At 38.2% G+C, this 23,092-nt stretch overlaps 2 protein-coding genes across 5 annotated transcripts in view; one reads left to right on the forward strand and one right to left on the reverse strand.

The window, feature by feature from the left end:
• Positions 1–23,092, forward strand: part of Haspin (haspin) — a 136,411-nt gene that overhangs the window by 31,488 nt on the left and 81,831 nt on the right. The window lies entirely within an intron of this gene.
• On the reverse strand, positions 4,381–8,010 carry LOC105674208 (uncharacterized). Of its 2 annotated transcripts, none has more exons than XM_067358376.1 (7): positions 7,884–8,010; positions 7,433–7,760; positions 6,696–6,993; positions 5,814–5,870; positions 5,204–5,342; positions 4,844–5,006; positions 4,381–4,553 (listed from the first exon to the last, which is right to left on the reverse strand). In XM_067358376.1, exons 2-7 carry the CDS (start codon positions 7,551–7,553, stop codon positions 4,462–4,464), a joined length of 870 nt encoding a protein of 289 aa, XP_067214477.1. In that variant the 5' UTR covers positions 7,554–7,760; positions 7,884–8,010; the 3' UTR covers positions 4,381–4,461. The 2 variants fall into 2 exon arrangements, with proteins under 2 accessions (XP_067214477.1, XP_067214476.1); XM_067358375.1 differs by having other exon boundaries at positions 4,381–4,665.

Below are 23,092 nucleotides of genomic sequence, written 5' to 3' on the forward strand. Positions count from 1 at the left end.
AATCCCCCTCTCTCCTCCTATGGAGGAAGAGGATCTCTTGGGACTTGACCCAAAGAGTGGTTGGCCCAACCTCCCTCTGCCGGAGGTAGAACCACCCAAACAACGGGTCACTGAGGAGAAGGAAGATGGAGGAAAGAGGGATAAGAGGCCACAGAGGCCTCCTTTAACCCCTCCCTCCCCCGCCAATGGGATAAGGAAGACGTCGGAGTACCTGCCCCTTACGGGTGGCTCCTCCAACATCAAGGGTAGGAAGAGGATCTCTAAGAAAGCTGGGGTCGAGATTTATTCTTCTTCCGGCACTTATGCGGAGGCTCTAAAAATGGCAAAGGAAGAGAACCAGACCAAGGGACATTTGGGCCCTAACTTGGTCCGGACACAATGCCCCGCAGTAGCGGCTGAGAAGCGCGCGGATGCGGGTCGCGTTAAGGTGGGATGGGCTCAGGTGAAGATAGAACACTTTAGGAGCAGTGAAGTCCAGTGCTTCAAATGTCGGGGACGAGGACATATGCAGTGGCGGTGCCCTTTTACTATTAACTGGGCCTACTGCTGCTATCGCTGTGGCAGTAAGGGCCATACAGCAAGGTTCTGTGGGGAGAAGCCTCATTGTCCCTTATGCGCCTTGAGAGGACGTACTTCAGGCCATATTGCGGGAGATGATGTGTGCCCCCCAATCCCTCCTTTGAGGGACAAAACGTACGGGATGTGTGCGAATGGGGTAGTTTCTACGCGGGCCCAGCGTCTACCTCTATTGTCGACCCCAGAGATGGGTTCGGACTCAGAGGTGGGACTCCGAGTAGTCAAGGGAAGAAGAGGAAGAGGGACGGAGAAATTACTCTCCCCTTCCCCTCAGAAATCTCCGGGAAAGGAGTGTGGGTCTCGGTCTCGACTTGACCGGGTTAGGACCAAGCCCCCCTCAAACTAGGACCACAACTGGTCCGCGAAGGTGGTAGCGGAGTTAAGGAAGTCCGGAATAATACCGGACCACACGGGATCAGGACCCGACCAAGTAGGGTCAGCCTAGAGAAGGGGACGGAGTCATGCTCTCGTCAGTAATCCCGGAACCTTCCCTAATATGGCGTCGCACGATGGATTTGTCTGGGACGAGGTTTTAGTCGGTAGGCACAGTCTGATCCTGACCAAGGTTAGGACAGGCTGTGAATCCGACACTACCTCCCGTCAGGCTGAGGGGTAGCAATTCTCAGTCCTTGCACGACGGGAGGTGTCTTTCGAAGATTTCCTCGCCCCGGGGGGGCCCTTCTGGCCCCTAAACCAAAACAAAACAAAAAAAAAAAAAGTTGAGATGAGATCGTACTCGCGATTTAACAGCGGCTACAAGTACATTCTAACCGTCATCGATGTGTTGGGTGAACACGCATGGGTCATTCTGCTAAAAACCAAAGGTGGAATCGAAGCGGCCGAGGTGTTTTCCACGATATTTCGAGATTACAAAAGAACTTCAAAAAATTTGCAAACCGACCAAGGAAAAAAATTTTACAACAGAGATTTTCGGAAACTTGTCAAGAAATATGACATCAATCATTACTCGACACACTCAATTATGAAGGCCTCGATCGTGGAACGATTCAACCGCACGTTAAAGAACGAGATGTGGAAAGTTTTTACGCTCAATGGATCATATAGGTGGATTGATGATTTACCGCGATTAGTCTTAGAATACAATAATCGTAAACATCGAACTATTGATATGCAACCGATCGATGTCACTCCCACGATCGCAAAGAGACTTTTGTCCATGGTGTACAGTAGAATAAAGATTACCGCGGCAGCGAAATTCAAGGTGGGCAATCCGGTGCGCGTCAGCAAATTCAAGATTATATTCGAGAAAGGGTACACGCCAAATTGGTCTACGGAAGTATTTAAGATTGTCGCGGAAATCCGATCTCCGGAAGATTGTACGAACACGAATTGCTCAAGACCACTCACAAGGGGAGACTACGACGTGATACCAATCGATTTTGTCGAAACTCCATGTATCAATAGAGTATCATGTCAAGTATTTCAGGGTAAACGAATAAGACGCACTTCTCAAGCGTTCGCGAGAAAATCGAGATTAAAGAATCCCAAGCACTATATTAACACATGGCGTAGAGCATAACATCGAAGAGCGCGTAGCTCAGCGATTAAGTACTAGACTCGTAACGGCAACGTTGCTGGTTCGAGTCTCAATAATTTTTTTTTTTTTTTTTAATTTCTACAAAAAAATGTAATTATTAATATATTATTAATATATTATTATTAATACATACACAGAAAATAAATGTAAATACATTTTTTTCATTCATTGCATATTAAAAAAGCACATTTTTCTACATATTACAAAGGAAAAAATTAAATAAATATAATTATTGATTGTTTTTAAACAACGGATAAATCAGTGCTATATACAAGTAAATGTGAAACGTGTTTTGTGAAACAGTTGAAAGCCGTTACACAGAAAGAATTATTTTACATTTACATTTATTTAATTTTTTCCTTCGTAATATGTAGCAAAATGTGCTTTTTTAATATGCAATAAATGAATAAAATGTATTTACATTTATTTTCTGTGTATGTATTAATAATAATATATTAATAATTACATTCTTTTGTAGAAATTTAAAAAAAAAAGAAAAAAAAAATTATTGAAACTCGAACCAGCAACGTTGCCGTTACGAGTCTAGTACTTAATCACTGAGCTACGCGCTCTTCGATTTTATGCTCTACGCCATGTGTTAATATAGCGCTTGGGATTCTTTAATCTCGATTTTCTCGCGAACGCTTGAGAAGTGCGTCTTATCCGTTTACCCTGAAACACTTGACATGATACTCTATCGATACACGGAGTTTCGACAAAATCGATTGGTATCACGTCGTAGTCTCCCCTTGTCAACCTGACGTTTATCTCGTGGAGAAGGTGTTGCGTCGAAAGGATGATGAGGTGTTTGTAAAATGGTTAGGATTCGATTCCTCGCACAACTCTTGGATAAATAAGGACAATGTATTGTAATAAAATATATTTATTGTACAATAAACAATTATATACATGTACTGCAATGGTGTTATTTATTAAATAATATATAAACTATACACTAGTATATAAACAATATAAATAATATAATGTATAAACTATATACAACATAATAATAAACTATCAAAGTTGCACAACTGGCGGCCCAGTAGCCACGCTTGGCTATTGCGTTTATTCCCCTGCTTTTACTCGTAGCGTAGAGGCTTCCCCTACTATCGCCTAAAGCGCTGGCGGAGCAGCCGCCAGAGGATGATTGTGGTGGTAATATCGACCCGTGCATTGATCGTTTTTGTTTCTCTCGAGACACAGCTCTCAGCTCTTTATTTCGTACGCATCGCGCATCGCTATATAAGAACTACCGCATAGTTTTCAATATGCAGCGAAAAATCGATAAAGAAAATAGACATTTTCAAAATAATTGGAAATATAAATATTTATTTACACCTAATGATTCAAATGTACAATGTCTTGTATGTTTGAAAATACTGACGGTAATAAAATCTGATAACATATCACGTCATTACAATAGGTATCATAAAGAAAAATATGATAAATATAACGATGAAGCTCGTCGAGTAATAATTACCGAATTAGAAAATAATATCGCGTCTGCCTCAGTATCCATACATAAAAATACCATCCAACGTTCTGCTTTATTTGCTTCCTATGAAGTATCCTTAACCCTGATAGCCACCTGTCTGTGTTGTTGCTGCCACGTTGCCGAAAACAAAGGGCATTAGTTTTCAGCAAATTTAGAACAAGGTGTGTGAGTCATTTGCCTCTGGTATGATATCACATGAATTCAGCATGTGTTGCTGTCAAGTTGCTATGTGTTTGCTGCAATGGTTTATCGCTGTACATAAAGAGCAAAATGACAGCAAGTTGCCAACAACACATGCCGAGTCATAAATTACAGCAAAAATTCAACAGCGTGTCGAAAACGGTTAAATATATTTTTTGCACCCTTACTCTTTTCAAACATATAAAATAATAAGTAAATAAATCCTCCTTTTTGTTATCACCAGAAAGAAAAATTTCCTTATTTATTATTTGACATATATATTATATATATATATAATAGATATGTAAAATAATAAATAAGTAAATTCTTCTTTCTAGTGATAACAAAAAGAAGGATTTATTTACTTATTATTTTATATGTTTGAAAAGAGTAAGGGTTTCAAACGGATACACACACACACACAGCAAAAATATCGAAAATATAATCCGATCGGCAAATATAAACTTGTATTACTAAAATAATTATAAAAAATTTTTTAACTTTTAAGTGAAATTAATCGGGATAAGAAATGATAGGATAAATAAATTGTTGCAATTGAAAATTATGCATATATATTGAAAAATATTTTATTTCTGGTCATTACTATCTAATCATCATCATCATCCTTCTTCTTCTTCTTCTTCTCTATTGCTTATTTCTTCTTCCTCTTCTCTGTTTCTTGTGCCAAATATGGCATCTGCTTCCTCGCGCCGCCTTGTTCGGCGACCTTTCTCTCCTGGTTGTCTACGAACAGAATTTCGCAGTCGTTGTTTAGCGAATCTTATGGATTCTTTCACAGCATCATAAAATTTTTGTTGGTCAGGTACCGCAAAATAAGGGCTGTTTGCTACCGCTTCTAAATTTATGAACAGAATAATAACAAAAAAACGTTAAGAAGGAATATATTCCAGTGATTATAAATATTTCATAAATTGAAAACAAGTTGAATATTGTAATAAGTGATACAAGATTTGTTTTTCAATTTTTATTCTTTTAATGCCATTTTAATAACATTATAAATAAAAATATATTACCATATACTGCATATAATAACTGAGTATTATAAAGTTCGAGATTCCGGTCCTTTTCGCCCCATAAGGAATATTTATTTAATGCTTCGTCCGTTATTATTTGTTTCATGCAAAATTTTACACTTTCGTCCAAAGTTTGTCCTCCCAAGTATTTGAGATATGTCACCTAAAATACATTGTATAGGATAATGTAAATATGATAATGTATTTAATTTCTACACAATGACAAGGAAAAAAAATTATATATGAAACAAAATAGAATTCTGTGTTCTGGGAAACACTAGAATATCTATAAAGATTCTTTATATATTCATGTCATTACTATAATATGATTACTGTAATATATTATGCTTTAAGACCTACCACTTCGTTGTACTGTTCTTCGTCAATATTGTCGAAGTTCTGCACTTCTTTGACGGATTTTAATGGAATACAGTGTGGTTTCATTGGCATTTTATTGCTTTGCTTTTTTAACAGTTTATCAAGTTTTTGGGTGATGGTTCTGAAACAGAGTATAATAGCCTAGAGAGTATTAATAATAGTAACATCCTCATCTTAAAAATTAAAACGGTTAACATTTTTTCTAGCCATTTATAGTATTTTTATAACATTAATATCTATGTATTCGATCACAAATGCATAAATAAAAAGAAAAAGGGCATTTCTATACATGATTTAAATAAAGTTTGATCTATGAAGGCTTCCTAGTTTCATCTTTTAGTCATTATCGTGCAATAATGTTACGTTGCAAAATACTGTTTAATCGGCAAGTTTAGGACACAATAGTGTCGAAAAGAATACTCTGATTACAGTAACAATAAAAATTTATATTATATTATACAGGATGTATAAAAAGTATCGGATTAATTTTGACTATGACCGCATGTACCGTATATAAGACATTTTCATTATTCATACACATATACATATATACTTTAATATTATTATCAAAATACATATGCAGAAAGCTTACATGAAATCTTCTTTCGTCGGCATATTTTCTAGCTGCTTTCTCATGTTATTGAATTCCCTAAAACGTATAACATATTTATTTTTATTTCTTAGAAATAATATTATTTCTAAGAATTTATTTTTATCTACTATTTATCCAAAAATATCTATACATTCGCTGCATGTACATATATACAAAATGTGTAGTATTTATGTAACTTGTAGAATTATTTACGACTAAATTTGTGATTTTTTTTGGTTTTGGAACAAATACATGTCGAATTCTTCAATGTACTACAAGTATAAAACTAATCCCGTCATCACATTACTCAAAATGACTCAGATATCGATCATGTAACTTGAATTTTCCAGCTAATAGAAAACTGAAAGTGTCAAATAGTCAATATTATATTAACTTAAAGATATCTATATCTCTTAAGTTATGTGCGCAGACCACACAGAAAAACTATAAATGGCACATAACTGTTAAAACACGTATTAATTGAATTTTCCAGCTAATAGAAAACTGAAAGTGTCAAATAGTCAATATTATATTAACTTAAAGATATCTATATCTCTTAAGTTATGTGCGCAGACCACACAGAAAAACTATTAATAGCTCATAAATGTTAAAACACGTAATAATTGAAACTTTAACCTTTTTTTCGTTTCTACCCTAATTGTTTTATGAACACTAATAACATTTTTAAATGTTTATTTCGTTTACCAGATCAGCTAATTTCAGTTAATTCGATCAAAAAATTATTGTATACAAAGAATAAAAGTCGTAACTAATGTACTAAAGGATATAACTATTAAACTGCGTTTATATATTTAAATCTATAGTCTTATATTTCAAAAGAAATTCAACATTTTATAAATAAATAGAAAAATTATCACTTGCCCTATTATAGCATTCCAATAATGCTGATGATCATGTTGTGTTGCATGCTCATGTTGTGTTGTTTCATGATAATTATCTCTTGAAGGATACGGATAGTCATATCCGTCATATCTATCATGCCGTTGATAGCGATAATTTCCCATAATAGTTTCAGAGTATCCTCCAGTGCATCCGCTTGTTTGCGGCATTTGTTGCAGACTTTGCAAATGTAACAGTGGATTTAGTGCTCCGGAATCATTAGGACGCACGCTTTGATCTTCGGTAAAAGTGGATGCTCTATTAGTGCTTTCGAGTTGCCCTGTAATAAGAATGAACTCATTATTAAAGATTTTTATAATTATAATATAAAACTATTTCAGAGACGTTACATTTGTTGACTGCAAAGATTTCACCTAAAAAATATTTCTTTTTTCTCAAACGTAAACAGTAAAATCAAAATTTTAAAATTAATTTTAAGACATCTCAACATTCCATTACATTAACATCCACGTAAATTACTTCTGTTTTCAAGGAATTGATTTCAATTGCATTTCAAATTTCAAGTGCATTATTTTTCAGTCAAATAATTAGTTTATAAACACATTTCTTTTACAAAGCTTTTCATATGGAAGGTCAAGACTTATGAAAAATAATGTACAGAAGATTCTGTTTCATTTGATCTCCTAAACAAATTAAGATATTTTTATAAATCATTACAGACATATTACATCTCACATGTCGAATATTAAGTGACATACCACCAACACGTGTAATGGAAGTTGAAGTTCCTGACATCAGTTGCGTGTAACTGCGGTCAACCGCAACTTTTTCATTCGTAACTGCTACGTCGTCTCTAATCGGTAAGGACCAAGATGACATGTTGCTTCTTTCTGACTCCTGACTTGGAAGAATCGTTGTAGAAGCGTCGTTTGGTGCATTGCGAATTTCATCGACATCTTTATCGAGATTAATTGGTTTCTCTGTTTCTGGTTTTTTTTCTTTTTTAACGACGGTGCTTCGTCCTGACTTGAAGTTGTCACATACCTCTTTGGTTTTGTAATATTCCTCGTAGGACGTTGAATGTTTCTGCAATTCAATATTTTATTCTATTACTAGAAATTTTTTTAAATTACTATTTTTTCCAATATCTGCAATAAATTTTCGTAATATCAATAAAAGATAGTTCATAATATCAACTACAGTACTTACTGACTTAAACGAAATTGTTTCAACTTCTGAACCTTATAGTTAGCAACTCCAGCCTTAGAAAAGAATGCTTGTTTACGACGTATATGAGTTTTGCGTTGGTTATTCATCTTTCAATAAGTCTCACTACCTTTAAATGTATATAAAAAAAAAAGAATTTAAAAAAGTTAAACTCTATGCACAAAATTCCATTTAAATGCCGCAGTAAATACTTTTATCACCTTTTTAATGGCGATTTCTACTGTTCTTATCAGCTATCAAACATTTTGTTGCGTACAAATATTACAGATTTTTAAATGGATTATCTCTGCATTGATAAGAGAAATCAATATCATCATATTTTGACAATGTAATTTATACGCTTGACCAATGCATTAATAGACGTATCTTGTTTAATTTTATTTACACAAAATTAGTAATATAATTTATACACTAATAAAATATAATACAGTAAGGAACTTGTAAGAGTGGAATATGTACAGTGTTACGAATAATATTACTATGTTAGAATACTATACAAGTTTTATATATAATTTGAGTTATTTCGAGGAAACATTCATTCATTACTTTTATTTAATAATATTGGATTGTGTATATACTCATGTTTTTGCTCTTTTATTTTTCATTATCTCCTTTAGTGTTTCTTTGTTACTGTAGGTTCCTATAAAAGTAAGTTCCTATAAAAGAACTGATATAACATATTCACCAGGAACCGGCTTATCGGTTTCGGAATCACTGCTGGAATCAGAACTCTCGTCATCAATAGTTTTCCAATATAACATCATGTAACATTTTGCCCGCACATCAGTAATAGGTATTACATAAAAATCGCTTGATAACGCAGAGCATTTATAAATATCTAATGATGATGATGAAATACCCACATCATAAAAATCTTCCATAATTTCGAATTTCTTTACCACAAAATGGTACGTTTCATTCATTTCTAATATGTTTTCGATGACACATACTGAAGAATCCTTTAAAATACAACATTTGTTGCCAAGTGAAGTAACATTAAAATACATACTTCCGGTTTGTATCTTTGTGTACTGTTGACAATGTGTAGGAGAAAATCCTAATGGAAGAGGACCTTCGCCATGCCGGTCGAACATTTGTATAACTGTTGCATTACTGTGTGCGGAATGTTCTTTCCGCTCATGATTATTTATTTCCGCCTGTCTGAGGGCAAATTGCTGTAAAGCCTGATGAGGTTTTCTATACGAGCGTTTGAATAATTGCATATTATTTTCATACTTAAAAGCGGAAAAACTGTCAAGCGGACCAAAGCGTTTGACATCTGCCACCAGGTGTAGCAAAGCATGCACATTGTATGACATAAAAGAAAGTTTATAGAAAACTTGACATTTTTCAACAAATTTTTTAAGTGCTACTTCTGCACACTGTAACAGAGACATATTCGAAAATGTGTTACTGCAAAGCGTACGAATTGCTGTATGTAGAAATAATAAATGAATATATGTTTGTTTTTCCATAATGCCAAGCATTACTGTAGGCCCAGTATATAAAATGAACTGTCGTCCCTCTGTGGCTTTATAATCCGAATAGTCGCTCAATGACCTAGGTTTTCTGGCGAAGTCCCGTGGACAATAATGGGAAAGAAGTTCAAGTCGTTTTGATACTACATCTAGGTTTCGGCCTGATAATTTTGTCTTTTTACCATATTTGCCCGTAATCCACGCCGTTAACAATTTCTTCACGACTCCTATACACACTAAGTGCATATAGTCTACGGGAACTTGTGTTACCATTCCCATAGGTAATCGGGATAAAGGGCTTTTTCCTTTATGATGATCGCGGTCTGTCATCCGAATGTACTCTTCATCGGTTCTTAAACGATGATTCGTACCTAAGAAGATCATTCGTTGCTCATATCGTATGCCGACAACTTTACATTTTCCGCATGCATGACTCGATGTGTGCCCATAATGATTTAATAACCAAGAACGTGCTGGAGCATCTGCGATGAATGCTCTCAGTGTAGTGGGAATTTGTTGATGACTAAATGTTATACCGCCCTTTTCAAAAACTTGCAATACATCAGTTACAAATTCATCCATAAATAAGTTAATGTCACCTGGTTTTTTATTCCCCATATAAATACCCACTATTTCCGGTTTGCTGTTACTTATATTGCTTATTGAAATTTGGATCGGCCAAATTTGCATTGTCCCACATTTGTTTAATTTCGCGCCGTCGGTACTCCAGTCTATTTCAAGAACGGAAGGAATCTGATTCGGTGGAGTTTTCTTCAGAATATTATTAATGCCTTTTTCAAAACCAATATGAAGGTATTGTCCTGGGTACATTGAACAAACTGCAATTCTGTCACGCGGCGTATTAAGTAATGATCTTGTATCTTTTGGTAGAAACGTATGGCATTTATGTGATCGTAATGTATTTAAGATTATATTCCCCTGTGTATGGGTCAGATTACATTTTATAAACGCTGATGCTAAAGATTCTTGAAATGTCTGATTTACAGTGTCCAAAGATATGTCATTATTGATTGTACTACTATAATCATTATCTACGATTGACATGTCATTGACTTCAAGATTTTGTTCACTTTCAACATGCATTAAATCATCATAAATATTTTCATTCGTATTTAACTCGATAGCAGAAGACACTGTTTCATTATTAGCAAGATTATCTGTTTCATTATTAGTAAGATTATCTGTCATGTCTACTGACAACATTAATTGTTCGGAATTACGCTGCTGTTCGTCGTAACATCTTGTTTGATAAAATCGCCTCATTTGCAACAGAACTCTTGATTGCCTCTTTGGCCCTAATTGAAAAATAGGCTTACGGCGTCTTTGAAATAAACTCATATTTAAAGATATGTTAATGTCCGACTAATATATATAAATTCTACAATATTATATCTGATTAGTGTATGTATTTTAATAATAGAGAATTATAATATTACAATAATATTGATAAGAATATTTACACAGGAGCGTATAATGGAAAATTTCGATAAAATATTGTACAATATGATATCAATTTTACATAACCTTACTTGCAGGAATTTATATTCAATTAAAAATCCAAATACCTGTACGGCCGTACTTATTGATAACGCAACGTATAGTTGACGTAGATATATATTCAAAGATGTATATTCAAAACTATCACTTTTGAATGTTAATAAAATATTGGTAAAAGCAATCTCGTGCTAATGCGTGCCAATGCGTGCCACGTGCCACACCTTTGACCGTTATATATAATCGTGGACTATGGATTGCTAGTTGGTGTACTAATAATAAAGATCTGTAGCGCCTTCATCTCCTAGTGGCAGAAATGTGAAACATACAAGTAAGACAGCAATACATATAATAGTAGAAGACGAGGAAAGGAATAAGTTATACGTCGTTGTGCCATACTTGCTCCACATTATGCGTTCACTCTAGAATATACATTTACAAAATTAACAAAATAATAATAATAATAATGGTTGCAAGACGCAATTAACATATTTAAACAGTTTTTAACAATTTAATATATTTAAATAGTTTTTAACAAATATACGACAAAAGCACAGACATCATTATCTTTTTCTATCACCGTCATGTTGCTCTTATGTTGTCGAAAATGAATGACAAAGCAAAATGTTTTTCATGAATAGAAGTCATTTTGTTGGCAACAAAATGAGCAACAGTTGCTCTCCGTTTGCTCTGAATCTGCTGACACGAAATGTTTCAAATCTGCCCTCGTGTTGTTGAATACATATGACTATGCATTACGTTTTTAGCAAATATACAGCAACTAGTCGAAAATTCATGCTCAGCATTAAGTTGCATGATTTTGCAAAACATGCTTGGCTATCAGGGAAATTTAGCTAAAGCGCAAAAATGTTTTACTGACTGCCCGCTTATTAAACAATGTGTAATACAAATGGCACGGGCTTTTGGACACGATACAGTTGCTTCTGATTTCAATTCCGTTTCTTTATCTCGTACAACTGTGGCTAAACGTGTCGAAGATCTGTCACTGTACGTCAAAGATAAATTATATGACCTTATTGCTGAATGTCTTATTCTTTATGTATCGATAAAAATACGGATTGCACGGATGTGCCTCAATTATTAATATTTATCCGCACAGTTACTGACAATTTCGAAGTCCACGAGGAACTTCTAGGTTTGTCTTCTTTGTATGGCACAACCAAAGGCGTGGATATATTCAACGCTTTGAAAAGTTATGTCAATCAGATTGGCGGATTTGAAAAATGCGTATCAATCGCAACTGATAGAGCACCAGCCATGACAGGTACTGAGGCAGGACTTGTAGGCCAACTGAAAGAAAACAATATTTATTGTTTAACATTGCACTGTATAATACATCAAGAAGTACTGTATACTAAAGTATTAAAGTTATGTTCAACAATGAAATTAGTAACAAAAGTTACAAACCTTATTCGAGGAGATAATCGATCCTTAACACATAGAAAATTCCATGCCTTTTTAGATGAGATAAATGCGGTATATGGTGACTTGAGTATTCATACCGAGATTCGTTGGTTAAGTGCGGGTAAATGCCTTCAACGTTTTTTTCTCTTTGGAAAGAAATTCCACTGTTTTTAGAAAAAAATAAACCCGACAGTTGAAATACAGAAAACTTTACGTTCTTCTGATTTTCAACAAAATTTCGCATTTTTAACTAATTTCACTCATCACTTAAATGAGCTTAATTCAAACATGCAAGGTAAAAAGCAGGGAATTTCAGAATTAGTGAGTTATATCAATGGTTTTTGTGCTCGACTTCATTTATTTTGTCTTCAGCTTCAGAAAGAAAATTTAACTCACTTTCCTTCTTGTTTGGAGTTAAAGGACGAATTTCCACATTTGAAATTTTCCTCATTAGCTAATATTGTTCAGGAAGTTTCGGATGAATTTCAAAATCGTTTTACAGATTTCGACGCGATAAAAAATGATTTATATCTTTTTAATAATCCACTCGGTGTAAAAATAGAAAATCAGCCGGAATATTTACAATTAGAACTCTGCGATTTACAAAATGATGTTTTCCTGCAATCCAGAAAGGAAACAGGTGGTGCGTTTTATAAACTTTTAGATAAGAATTTATATCCAAATATAAGAAAATTTGCGTTAAGAATTTATTCCATGTTTGCTAGTACTTACCTATGCGAAAAAACATTTTCCGCAATGAAAAATATAAAAAACAGCAATCGATCTTCAATGACTGACGAAACATTGTCACATTTATTACGCTTAACCACAACTGAATTTTCCGTTGATATTTCACAACTTGTCAACGCAACTGTCCGACCTCAAATATCTCATTAAGGAATTCATAATAAATCACACATGAAACGGAGCGAAGCGTACGTATGTAGTGCGACGACTTTTCCGTCGGGCAGAAGTACACCCGCCGGTAAGCGTGTCAAACCTCGTTGCTTTATTTAATGGATGTTAATAATTACTACAATACTTATGATTGGGCGCCAGGCGCGGATTAACGCGCCGCACGAACAAATTACGTTAGAGACAATATGTTATTTAAAATAACAACAGCGATAAGCGCGACTAGCCCACTCTACAAATGGCAGAGGGGCGAGGTTCTTTCGAGACGCGAAATACCGATTTGGAGAGAGGAGTCTGAAATTAGACGGTTATTGAGAACACATTAATTTTGTAACAAATAACATTTAATTATATAAATTAGATTAACTGAGATTAAATGAGATTGACGCCGGGTGATAGGCGCCTTAATCATCCCGCGGAGCGGAGACATTAATTATCTTTGTGAGAGGCGTTATTATTTGGATATTCGGCTTGCGGAAGTCCGCGTACTTCCTTCTCACGCGGTATACTATATTCGGCGTACAAGTTCTATTATTTTCCTTAGGTACGGTCGTTACGATTCACTCTATTAATCTCTCTTAATAATAGTTAACCCACATGTCTCTTAATAGCAGTTAGCACACAACTCAATTCGCTCTTCATATAATTTTGCATACCGTACGAATTCCGTCTTGATTCTATTCTTACGGCTCTGACTGTAAGCACTCGACAGAAGGCCGAGGCGAAAGATACGCGACAGGCTAACTCCAAAGATTCTAACGCTCGGTACAGCAATACATAAATTGACGCGAAATTGTTACGCACAGAAAGACATTATTCTATACAAACGACTGTCGGCTCGGCAGCCCCGAAGGGAGAAAGCATGGTGGAATCTTACTCTATAGAAGCGGTAGTCAGCGGGGCCCGGCCTAAATCTAACCTCGCTCGATACCGCAAGACGTTTCGCTACACTCAATACTCTTTTACAAAAACTATGTAAAACTTTTATAAAACTAAACGGGTTCTTATTTCCGCGAGGCTCGGGCCGCCTACTGATACCGCTCTTACCGCGAAGTCGAAGTGGTGGCCTTACAAATCGTCGGTACGCCCGTTGTGGTTCTCAAGGCTCCTCTCAGGTTGCCGACTCGCCGAACAGTGACGATAGCGAGGCTCGCCGGACAGCGGTGACATTCCGCGCATCGTCCTGCGCATGTAGATCCTCGCTATTGATTAGCGATTCTTGATCCTTCGATGTTTACTAGATCTCGATGCTCGCGTCGCTCCTCGATACTTCGGCCCTCGGTGACGCTTTTCCGAGGTGACCCCGGTCTCTCTCTTAGGGCAGCTGCCGTTAACGCCCCTCGCGGCCTTTTCCGTTTACGGATCCGAACCTTCTCTGAATCGGCCGGGAACTGATCAGGTTCCGACCTGATTCTGCTTTGGCTCGTTACGACAGCTCCTTTTTCGGGTACTCCACTCCGGGTCTTCGGCGTGTGAGACGCCCGCGCTTCCCTCTCGGGCGTCATCTCTCTCGGTGCGTCCACCGGCCTCGATATGCTGCAAATCTGAAATTGTATCTACGGTAGCGACTTTGTCTGGAATCTAATTGTTTATTCTATAGAAGGATATTTTACTTGACCTTGTTCCGGATCTGTCTACACGCCGTCCGAGCCTCCGTCGTCCTATCTGCTGAGTCCCTCGCAGGTCGCACGAAGGCTGCTCCACCTCAATCACAAAACGGGAACTTGGCCACTCACCACGACTCGCGCAATTCGCTACAACGCTCAAAAAGAAAATTAGGAGGGAGAGGTCGTCGCCCCCCGCGGTGGGGTTTCCGACCTCAAATTTCCCTCCTCGATCGGGCTTTCTCGCCCTTGTGACGGACCTCAAAAATGTCACGTCACAGTAGATATAGAGGTCGGCGCGAGATATAGTGGTAGGCGCGCGGTCAATGGTGGGGACGTCGGAAATATCGCAGCGTTACTACTTGGCTAGTCGGCTCGCCTGAGTTGTGCAGCCCTGCTATACATAAATACTAATACTACAATTATATTTTATAATGTCTCTACGGTAGAGTGTCGGTGGAACCGGATATGATATAGCGTTTATCATCGTACGGACTGAGCGCGAGCTTCGACTCTGACACGGTGTACACTTCGTGTATCTTTGATCGGATACACGATTGACGCCGCGTCAGATTGATATCATCGTTGAGGCATCGAGTGTAATCGTCGAACGTTATAGTTCTGGCGACTACACTCTTTTTTACACTTTTGACTTTTTTGGTGTCTTTTTGGCCGGTGACTCTCAACGCGTACATTTTTGCCCTCAGTCCGACAAATTCCGTCATGATCGCGCCGTTGTTCTCATCCTTCATCAGACCCGGTATCTTCTTGTTCGCACGCGGTATACCGTGAACATTGTCCTCGGAGTAATCGCTCGTATCAAATTTTGAAAGATCGCGTTTCATATCGTGATATACGTTCTCGCATTGTAGAAAGTATATCAGACTGTCTGTGTCGGTGTACATAATTTTACAATTGTCGCGGTATAAAAGCGCCATGTACTCGTAGTAAAACTCGTACAAGCAGGTTTTGGATATTGAGGAGGTTTTGGATGTTGAGGATACACATACTCACGTAGATCGACTTGTCGAATTTCACTTCGAGTTTCCGCAATTCTACGGCGATTAGATTCTCCAAGAACACGCTTCCATAACTACGGCTATAAAAATATGGTTTGGCAATCATAGCCTCCGCTCCGTATCGTCCCTCCCATTGCGTAATGAGCCGTACATCAGTATGATTTTGCATATTCTCCATAGTTTTGTCAAAAACCGCGTTGTTCATTAATTTGTATAAATTTTTCTCGAATTCATTGCTCGCGAGTGTCCAAAATTGTGTATTTAATTCTATATATCCTCGAAGCCATGGAGATTGCGCGAATTGCAATATTCGATGAATCTTTGTAACCTGCAGCCCGTGTCGAATACATTGTTGCAAGTTACGGTAGTGGATGACGTATCGCTGGTAATCGCACAGCGTAGCGAGTAACTTGATCTCCCGCTTGCCGGCTTATCGCGCGTTGGGCAGAACGGTAAGTCAGTGTGCGCGTAGTGAAGATTCATCGGATACGCAAGGTCGACTTCCAACACATAACCGGTAGCCAAATCGGATGTTATGAACATTACATCAAAGCTCGCGACATTTTTGACCCACTGAAAATCGGCATAGGGCAACGGTTGACACATTGCCTAGCCGTACAAGTTGTTTACATCAAAGTACATGAGGTACGATGATGGTTTCAATGGATCGTACGATGGCATGTATTTATTATTTGCGCGAGCGTACCTGTTGGAGCATTGACTAAGACCGCCGCATATACCGCGTTCAACGAACATGACCATACTGATGTCTGTGAGTAATTCAAACTTGATGCCCGTGTGCTTCAACATGGCGTCCCACGTATATCCCGGTAAGGTGTAATACTGAACAGGATCTAAACCGTAACTTTTCATACACGTGTTTCGGAAGTTTTGAAAAATATCTGCCAACAAAAGAACGTCTGTTTTAAAATATAAATCACTGTATTGACCAAAAGTTTCAATCGAAAAAGTTTGCCAAACATTTGTCGCGTGCGCATAATCGCTCTCGGATACCGTTTCACCAGTCAACAAACTGTAAAATGATTCGCGCGGAGGTAGGCAAGTCTCCCAGAGCTTGTCGACGCTGTCGACATACTCGTAGGGAAACACACCTTTGCGCGTAAGAAGATTGAAATTTTCCGCGGATAAATAACTAAATTCGGAACGTGAAATTTTTAATTCATCTATTGTTAGATAAGATGCTAATTTTTCAAGACTGGTACCGAGAAATCTAAACGAACTATAAAACGTAATTTGACACAAATTTTGGAATTTTGATCCTCCGTATCTTTAACATTTTTTGTAAAAGAAATGTATCGCTCTTTTGTCAGCGGCAGTAAATCAATGTTACCTTCAAAGGCATTAGCAACATCTTTAATAATAAAATGCGCGTCATAACTGGATAAATTGTGAAATATTACGGGGATAACGTGGAAATTTTTGTAATTTAGATTGCACGACGAGTGCGCGGGACCTCGGTAACGCCTGGTCAGATGGCAATGATCGCGCCCCCGCGTATCTTTCGGTGCAAATGGTTTTTCATACACGTGGCAATTAACAGCGCTATGGAATTTTTCCGATTCCTTCCGCATAAGATCCGCCATGGAGACGACGGTGGTAAGAATTGCTTTCACACGGCGCGCCAAATCATGGAGTTTGTTGACGAACCATGCTATGCAATCTTCACCGCGATAAGACTTAAAACTAGATAACGAATTATCGTATGTACAACTTACATAATATCCTACGCTAAACGCCTTGTGATGTTGGTAGGCATAGGTTGTATGATTCTGTCCCTCCTTCTTCTCGAGCGTGCATTCCAGATCGGCGTACACTACAAACGGGAGCTCCTTCCGGTTGTAGTTGCAGAACGTCAGCCACTTGTTGTCTTCGTTGGGAAGAATGACAGCGCAGTTGTTCATCTTCCCACAGTCGACGCTGTGGACTGACAATTTCTCGCTCGTCCGAAAGTAGTGTAGACACCTGTAATAGTTTGTATAATTAATACTGCGAATAAAGTATTGAATTATTCTATAAATGTGTTTTTACTTACCGATTACAAATGTACTTTTTGCCATTTCGCTTGCTCAGTTGTGTGCTTACCAGTCGAGACAAGTTTTTAATCAACACAAAATGTGCCTCACTGTTTCCAGGCACGTAGAGCAGGTTGACATGCTTTTCTTTTTTGTCATCGGTGAGGCGCAGTGGAATGATCAAGCGGCCTTCGGTTGTGAATACGTTTACGGAGATGGTGTTCAATTTTTCAAATTTTGAGATTTGCGGATGCGTCATGGGGAACTCGATACCACACAAATTCAGTACCGTCGAATAGTGTGGGTATTCGATTGTTCTGTAAGATTTATCTCGTCGGTTTCAATATCGATTTGAAACTGTAATAATTTTAAATAAAGAATAATATCTTAACATTCTGCAACTGACTAATTTTTAAACGATAGGACGGTTACGTCCTATATCCGACCTTATTTATTGTATATAAAATTGCTTCGACAAAAGTTATTGAATATCAAGAGCGACAGTATTAATCAAATAGAATCGACACTGCTTTTAATTTGAACACTAACTTTTAATTCAATTATGATATAAGAACTATTACAATGTTCGACTTTGCCAAAATCTAAGTCTTAATACATGACAAAATTCACCGACTGTCTCTCTAATTAATTTCTTCTTGCGACCTGTTTTTTCGACTCGACGTTAGAGAGTGATTTTCCATTTACAATTCCTTATTAAGTCGCCTCTTCCAAACATTCTAGAAAAGAGGAGCAAATTCTATGTTTCTATAAAAATATGGGGCGGGAGCGCGCCCGCGCAAAATCGATAGTCTTATGCGAGGTGCTGATCGAAATTTAGGCTGCCGTCAGTTGGCGCCGTCTATCGATCGATTCCTTCGTCATCTTTCAGTTTTTTCAGAGTTTTTCCGCTGGATGTAAAGCGGCGACGAAAAACATGCCCACGCAAAACATGCATTGTTCGTCGATTGCACGTTGACCACCGCCCGTTTGAGTAAAATTTTTCACGGTAACTTGATGTGGCATCCCGCATGTAGAGGATTGAATTTGTTGACGTTGATGGTGAGGTCCAAGATACGTGACAACGCCCATCCGCTGTCGCGTTCTTGAAATTCCTCCAGAGACGTCAGGATGGCGTCAACCACATGCTTCGTGTACCACTCGTTTAGATTTAGGTGTTGGAAATAGCTCACGGTTTTTTGTGGCGATGGTCTTTACGGCAGTTTTGTCACCTGCGATAAATTCCCCGTTGAACATGGAGTTGATCTTGACCATGTTCCACCATGACGCTGTGGATCCGCTCAATGATTGTACTTCTTATTTATTCCAAAAATTGACGAGGTTCGATATAGTCCGAATTAATAACTGCACCGGTTAATATACGGTTTTTGAAGGCCGTCTCGATTTCTTTCCAGGTCAATCCTTTCTTCGCTCTATATCCAGCACCGATGGGCACGAATCGCTCATGCAGGGTGTTTCTTACACCCTCCAGACGTGTTATTTGCGCCACCAAAAAATTTATTAGTCCGGTGCGTTGTTTCTTGCGACATTTTTCCCTCAATATATTGAGGTACTCGTCGCACTCGTAGTCCCATGGGAGGAACTCTCCCAACGTTTTAATGTTTGCAGCTCGAACGGTGAGATCACGCTCCGTCTCCATTTTGAACAACTGCGGTAATTTGTATTTTTTGCTAGCTTTTTATACCCGCTTGTTGCACACAACACTAATTAAAAAATGCTGAGTAAAACATTAAAATCTGGTAACAATGGCGCTTAAAATGTTGACGTGGCAGCCTGTTGCTATGGACTTTTGCACATAATGTTATTAAAAGTGCTGATTAAATATAAAGAAATCTGGCAACAATGGCGTCAAAAAATGCTGACGTGGCTGCCTGTTGCTATGGGCTTTTGCACACGGTGCTATTAAAAGTGCTGATTAAATATAAAGAAATCTGGCAACAATGGTGTTAAAAATGCTGACGTGGCTGTTGCTAAAAATAGTGATGATATCATTCTTGTAACAACGCAAAATGGTGCTCAAAATGCTGACGGCACAAAATAGCGCCTGCAGATTCTAACAAAAGTGATGACGTAATCCGTAAAATATGTGGTCCCCTCCAATCCCTTGTAATCTTATACTCACATCGCAAAAGTGTTGATGCTGCGCTTTTACAACTGTAAACGTGTGTATATAGGAGGATTAACTGGAATTATATTATCTAATTTATCAATTGATATTGTTCTTCATGACACTTATTATGTAGTAGCACATTTTCATTATGTTTTATCTATAGAAGCAGTTTTTGCAATTATTGCTAGATTTATCCATTGATTTCCTCTAATTTCAGGATTTTCTATAAATAATTATTATCTTAATATTCAATTTTGATCAATATTTATTGGAGTTAACTTTTTTTCTGTAAACATGTGTAACCTGATACCCCTCCCCTCCAAAGTATTGTAATCTGATACCCCCTTCCCTTAAAGTGCTGTAATTTGATACCTCCTCCTCTCCAAAAGTGCTGATGCAGCGTAATCCGATAACCTCCTCCCCTCCAAAAGTGCTGACGAAGTGTAATCGGATGCCCCCTTCCCCTCAAAAGTGCTGACGCAGCGTAATCGGATACCCCCCTCCTCTTTAAAGTGCTGACGCAGCATAATCCAATACCCCCCTCCCTTTCAAAAGTGCTGACGCAGCGTAATCCGATACCCCCCTTCCCTCCAAAAGTGCTGACGCAGTGTAATTTGATACCCCCTCTTCCCCTCTTTCCCCGCACCCCCCTCATTGCTCCTGGGTTAGAACTTTCCTAGCTATACTACTCTAATTCACTAATCGCCACAAATACGTCCACACCGATATGTTTGGTTCGTTGATTTTTCACGAACTGCTTGCAAACAGCAACCAAACAAATAAAAAAAATATTAATTGATCAACTGTTAACGAACAGCCTGCGAGCTGCTCGCAAACAAACGTCCACATAAAAAAAGAGAACAGTTTGCGATCTGTTCGTAAACTGTTCACGAACTCTGGTGAAGACACACCTTAAAATTTCTTATATTTTAGTTGCTACAAACCCCCGAAAAGTCGACTTTGTGCGCACAGGATAAGAGACTTAGTAGTGTCATTTTCTGAACTTTGCCAGAGATACTTTTCCTGACTTAGTAGTGTCATTTTTTGAACTTGGCCGGAGACACTACCGCGTCTCCTAATACTCGAATACTTTTATGGAATCATTTTAATCAATTTTTTATTTTTTGAAAAGTAGACCTTTAAGCTTGAAAAATATACTTTAAGTAGTATTATAATGGAAAAGAAGCATAACAAAATTTACCAAATACTGCAGTAGCAATTTTTATAGCAGAAAAATCCCGTTTCTTTTTCTTCCCGCAACCACTAAACTGTATGGAAATAGCCTTTTTCATAATCAGTTTTGTAACGATGCAGCATGCATCGTCACGGCTACGGACCGAACATCGTCCGTAGCCAAAAAGGGCGCATCGAACGCCGATAAATTAATCATGTAAACACCGACGGTCAATCGCCGGACGGTCCCCCACACCCGACCGTTTCGAAACTTACCAGGTGGGGGTCCGCCGGCTAAACCGCTGATGCTTGCCGATCCTTCGCCAGTCGGGCGACAGCCGGGTATAAAAGAGGCCCGTTTGTACGCCTTCTTACCAGATCCTGTTCACTGCTCACCAGTGAACATCCTATTGCGAGAGCACTCGTAATTCTTCGAGAATACTCGAAGTCTATGACCAGTAGCCCCACGAGCACGAGCATACTCGTGCACCAACCGAGCATACTCGGCTCCAGGAACCGCTTCCACACGTTACGAGAACACCCGTATTCCCGCCGAGCATACTCGGCTCTAGATCTCGATACGAGAATACTCGTATTCCTGCCGAGCATACTCGCACGTTACCAAGGAACCGTCCTCCGTTCCTCCGTGCGAGCATACTCGCACGTTACCGAGAGTACTCGGCCTCGATCCTCGCATACGAGCGTACTCGTATATTACCGAGCATACTCGGTTTTGTTTTCTAAATACGAGCATACTCGTATATTACCGAGCGCACTCGGCTTCACTTCTTATATACGGGCATACCCGTATACCGCCGGGAATACTCGGCTCCACGTCCGATCACCGGTCATTGCAGGGCGCGGGCAATACGCGCGTCCTCGCTCCCGTCTTCATCCCTTCAAATCGGGTCCTTATATCCGGCAGGCAATCGCGAACAATCGAATCGAGCGATTATCAAGTCACCGCGCACGCGCCCGAGCTATCGATCAGTCGATCGATAATCGACACCGCTCGCACGTATCGATCCACGCGCTCGCAGTCATCTAGAGACAACTGCGGCACCCGCGCTTGCGCTGACGCTTTCACGTCACTGTACGACCAGAGAGAAGACTGAGAGTGGACATGCCCGCATTTTTCGTGTTTCTGTGGGCTAGCGCCTCTATGTGCACAAAACGTGCACATTGAACTACGTAGCCAATGTCCACGAATCCCGTAGGTAATGTCCACGATCTTTTGGGTCTCTTCCGTGCTATGTCCACGACTTTTTGGTTCCGATATGTGCTATATCTACAAAGTGTCGGTAATGCATACTTGTAAAACATGATTATGTATATCAATCAGATTTGAAATATAAATACACACGTATTGTAAATACATGTATTGTAGCATTTATTTTTGCATTTACAGTTTATTTAGCAAAAGATCAGTTATTTTCAATAACCTGTGTAATTTGAAAATGTATATTTAAATTATTTTAATAAATTACTTCTATAATTTTGTGTGTGTGTGTGTGTGCGTGCGCGTGTGTAAATAAAATGTTGCATTTTTGTCAATATTTAAAAAGATGATAAACTCTTATAGATATTTCATACAGTAATGACCAATAACTTATTTTGAATAGTAAAAGCCAGGGTTGGGTGTTTACACGTAAACTATAATAGATGCAAAAATACTCGCATATTAAACACAAATGCAAGCTAAACAGTAAAAACAATCTTTTCATCTATAATTTGAGAAGACTATAGTTATGAACCGTCGCAAGAAAGTGTGCAAATTGTAATCTTGAATTTTAGAGTACAATTTACGAAAAATTACGACATAATGTAAAATAAACAAAGATATACATTTTTAATTAACAATCTAACACATATAAAGGAAAGGCTCAAATGATAGCTATCAC

The sequence above is a fragment of the Linepithema humile genome, chromosome 6, assembly GCF_040581485.1.
Source record: "Linepithema humile isolate Giens D197 chromosome 6, Lhum_UNIL_v1.0, whole genome shotgun sequence".
NCBI classification, from domain to species: domain Eukaryota; kingdom Metazoa; phylum Arthropoda; class Insecta; order Hymenoptera; family Formicidae; genus Linepithema; species Linepithema humile.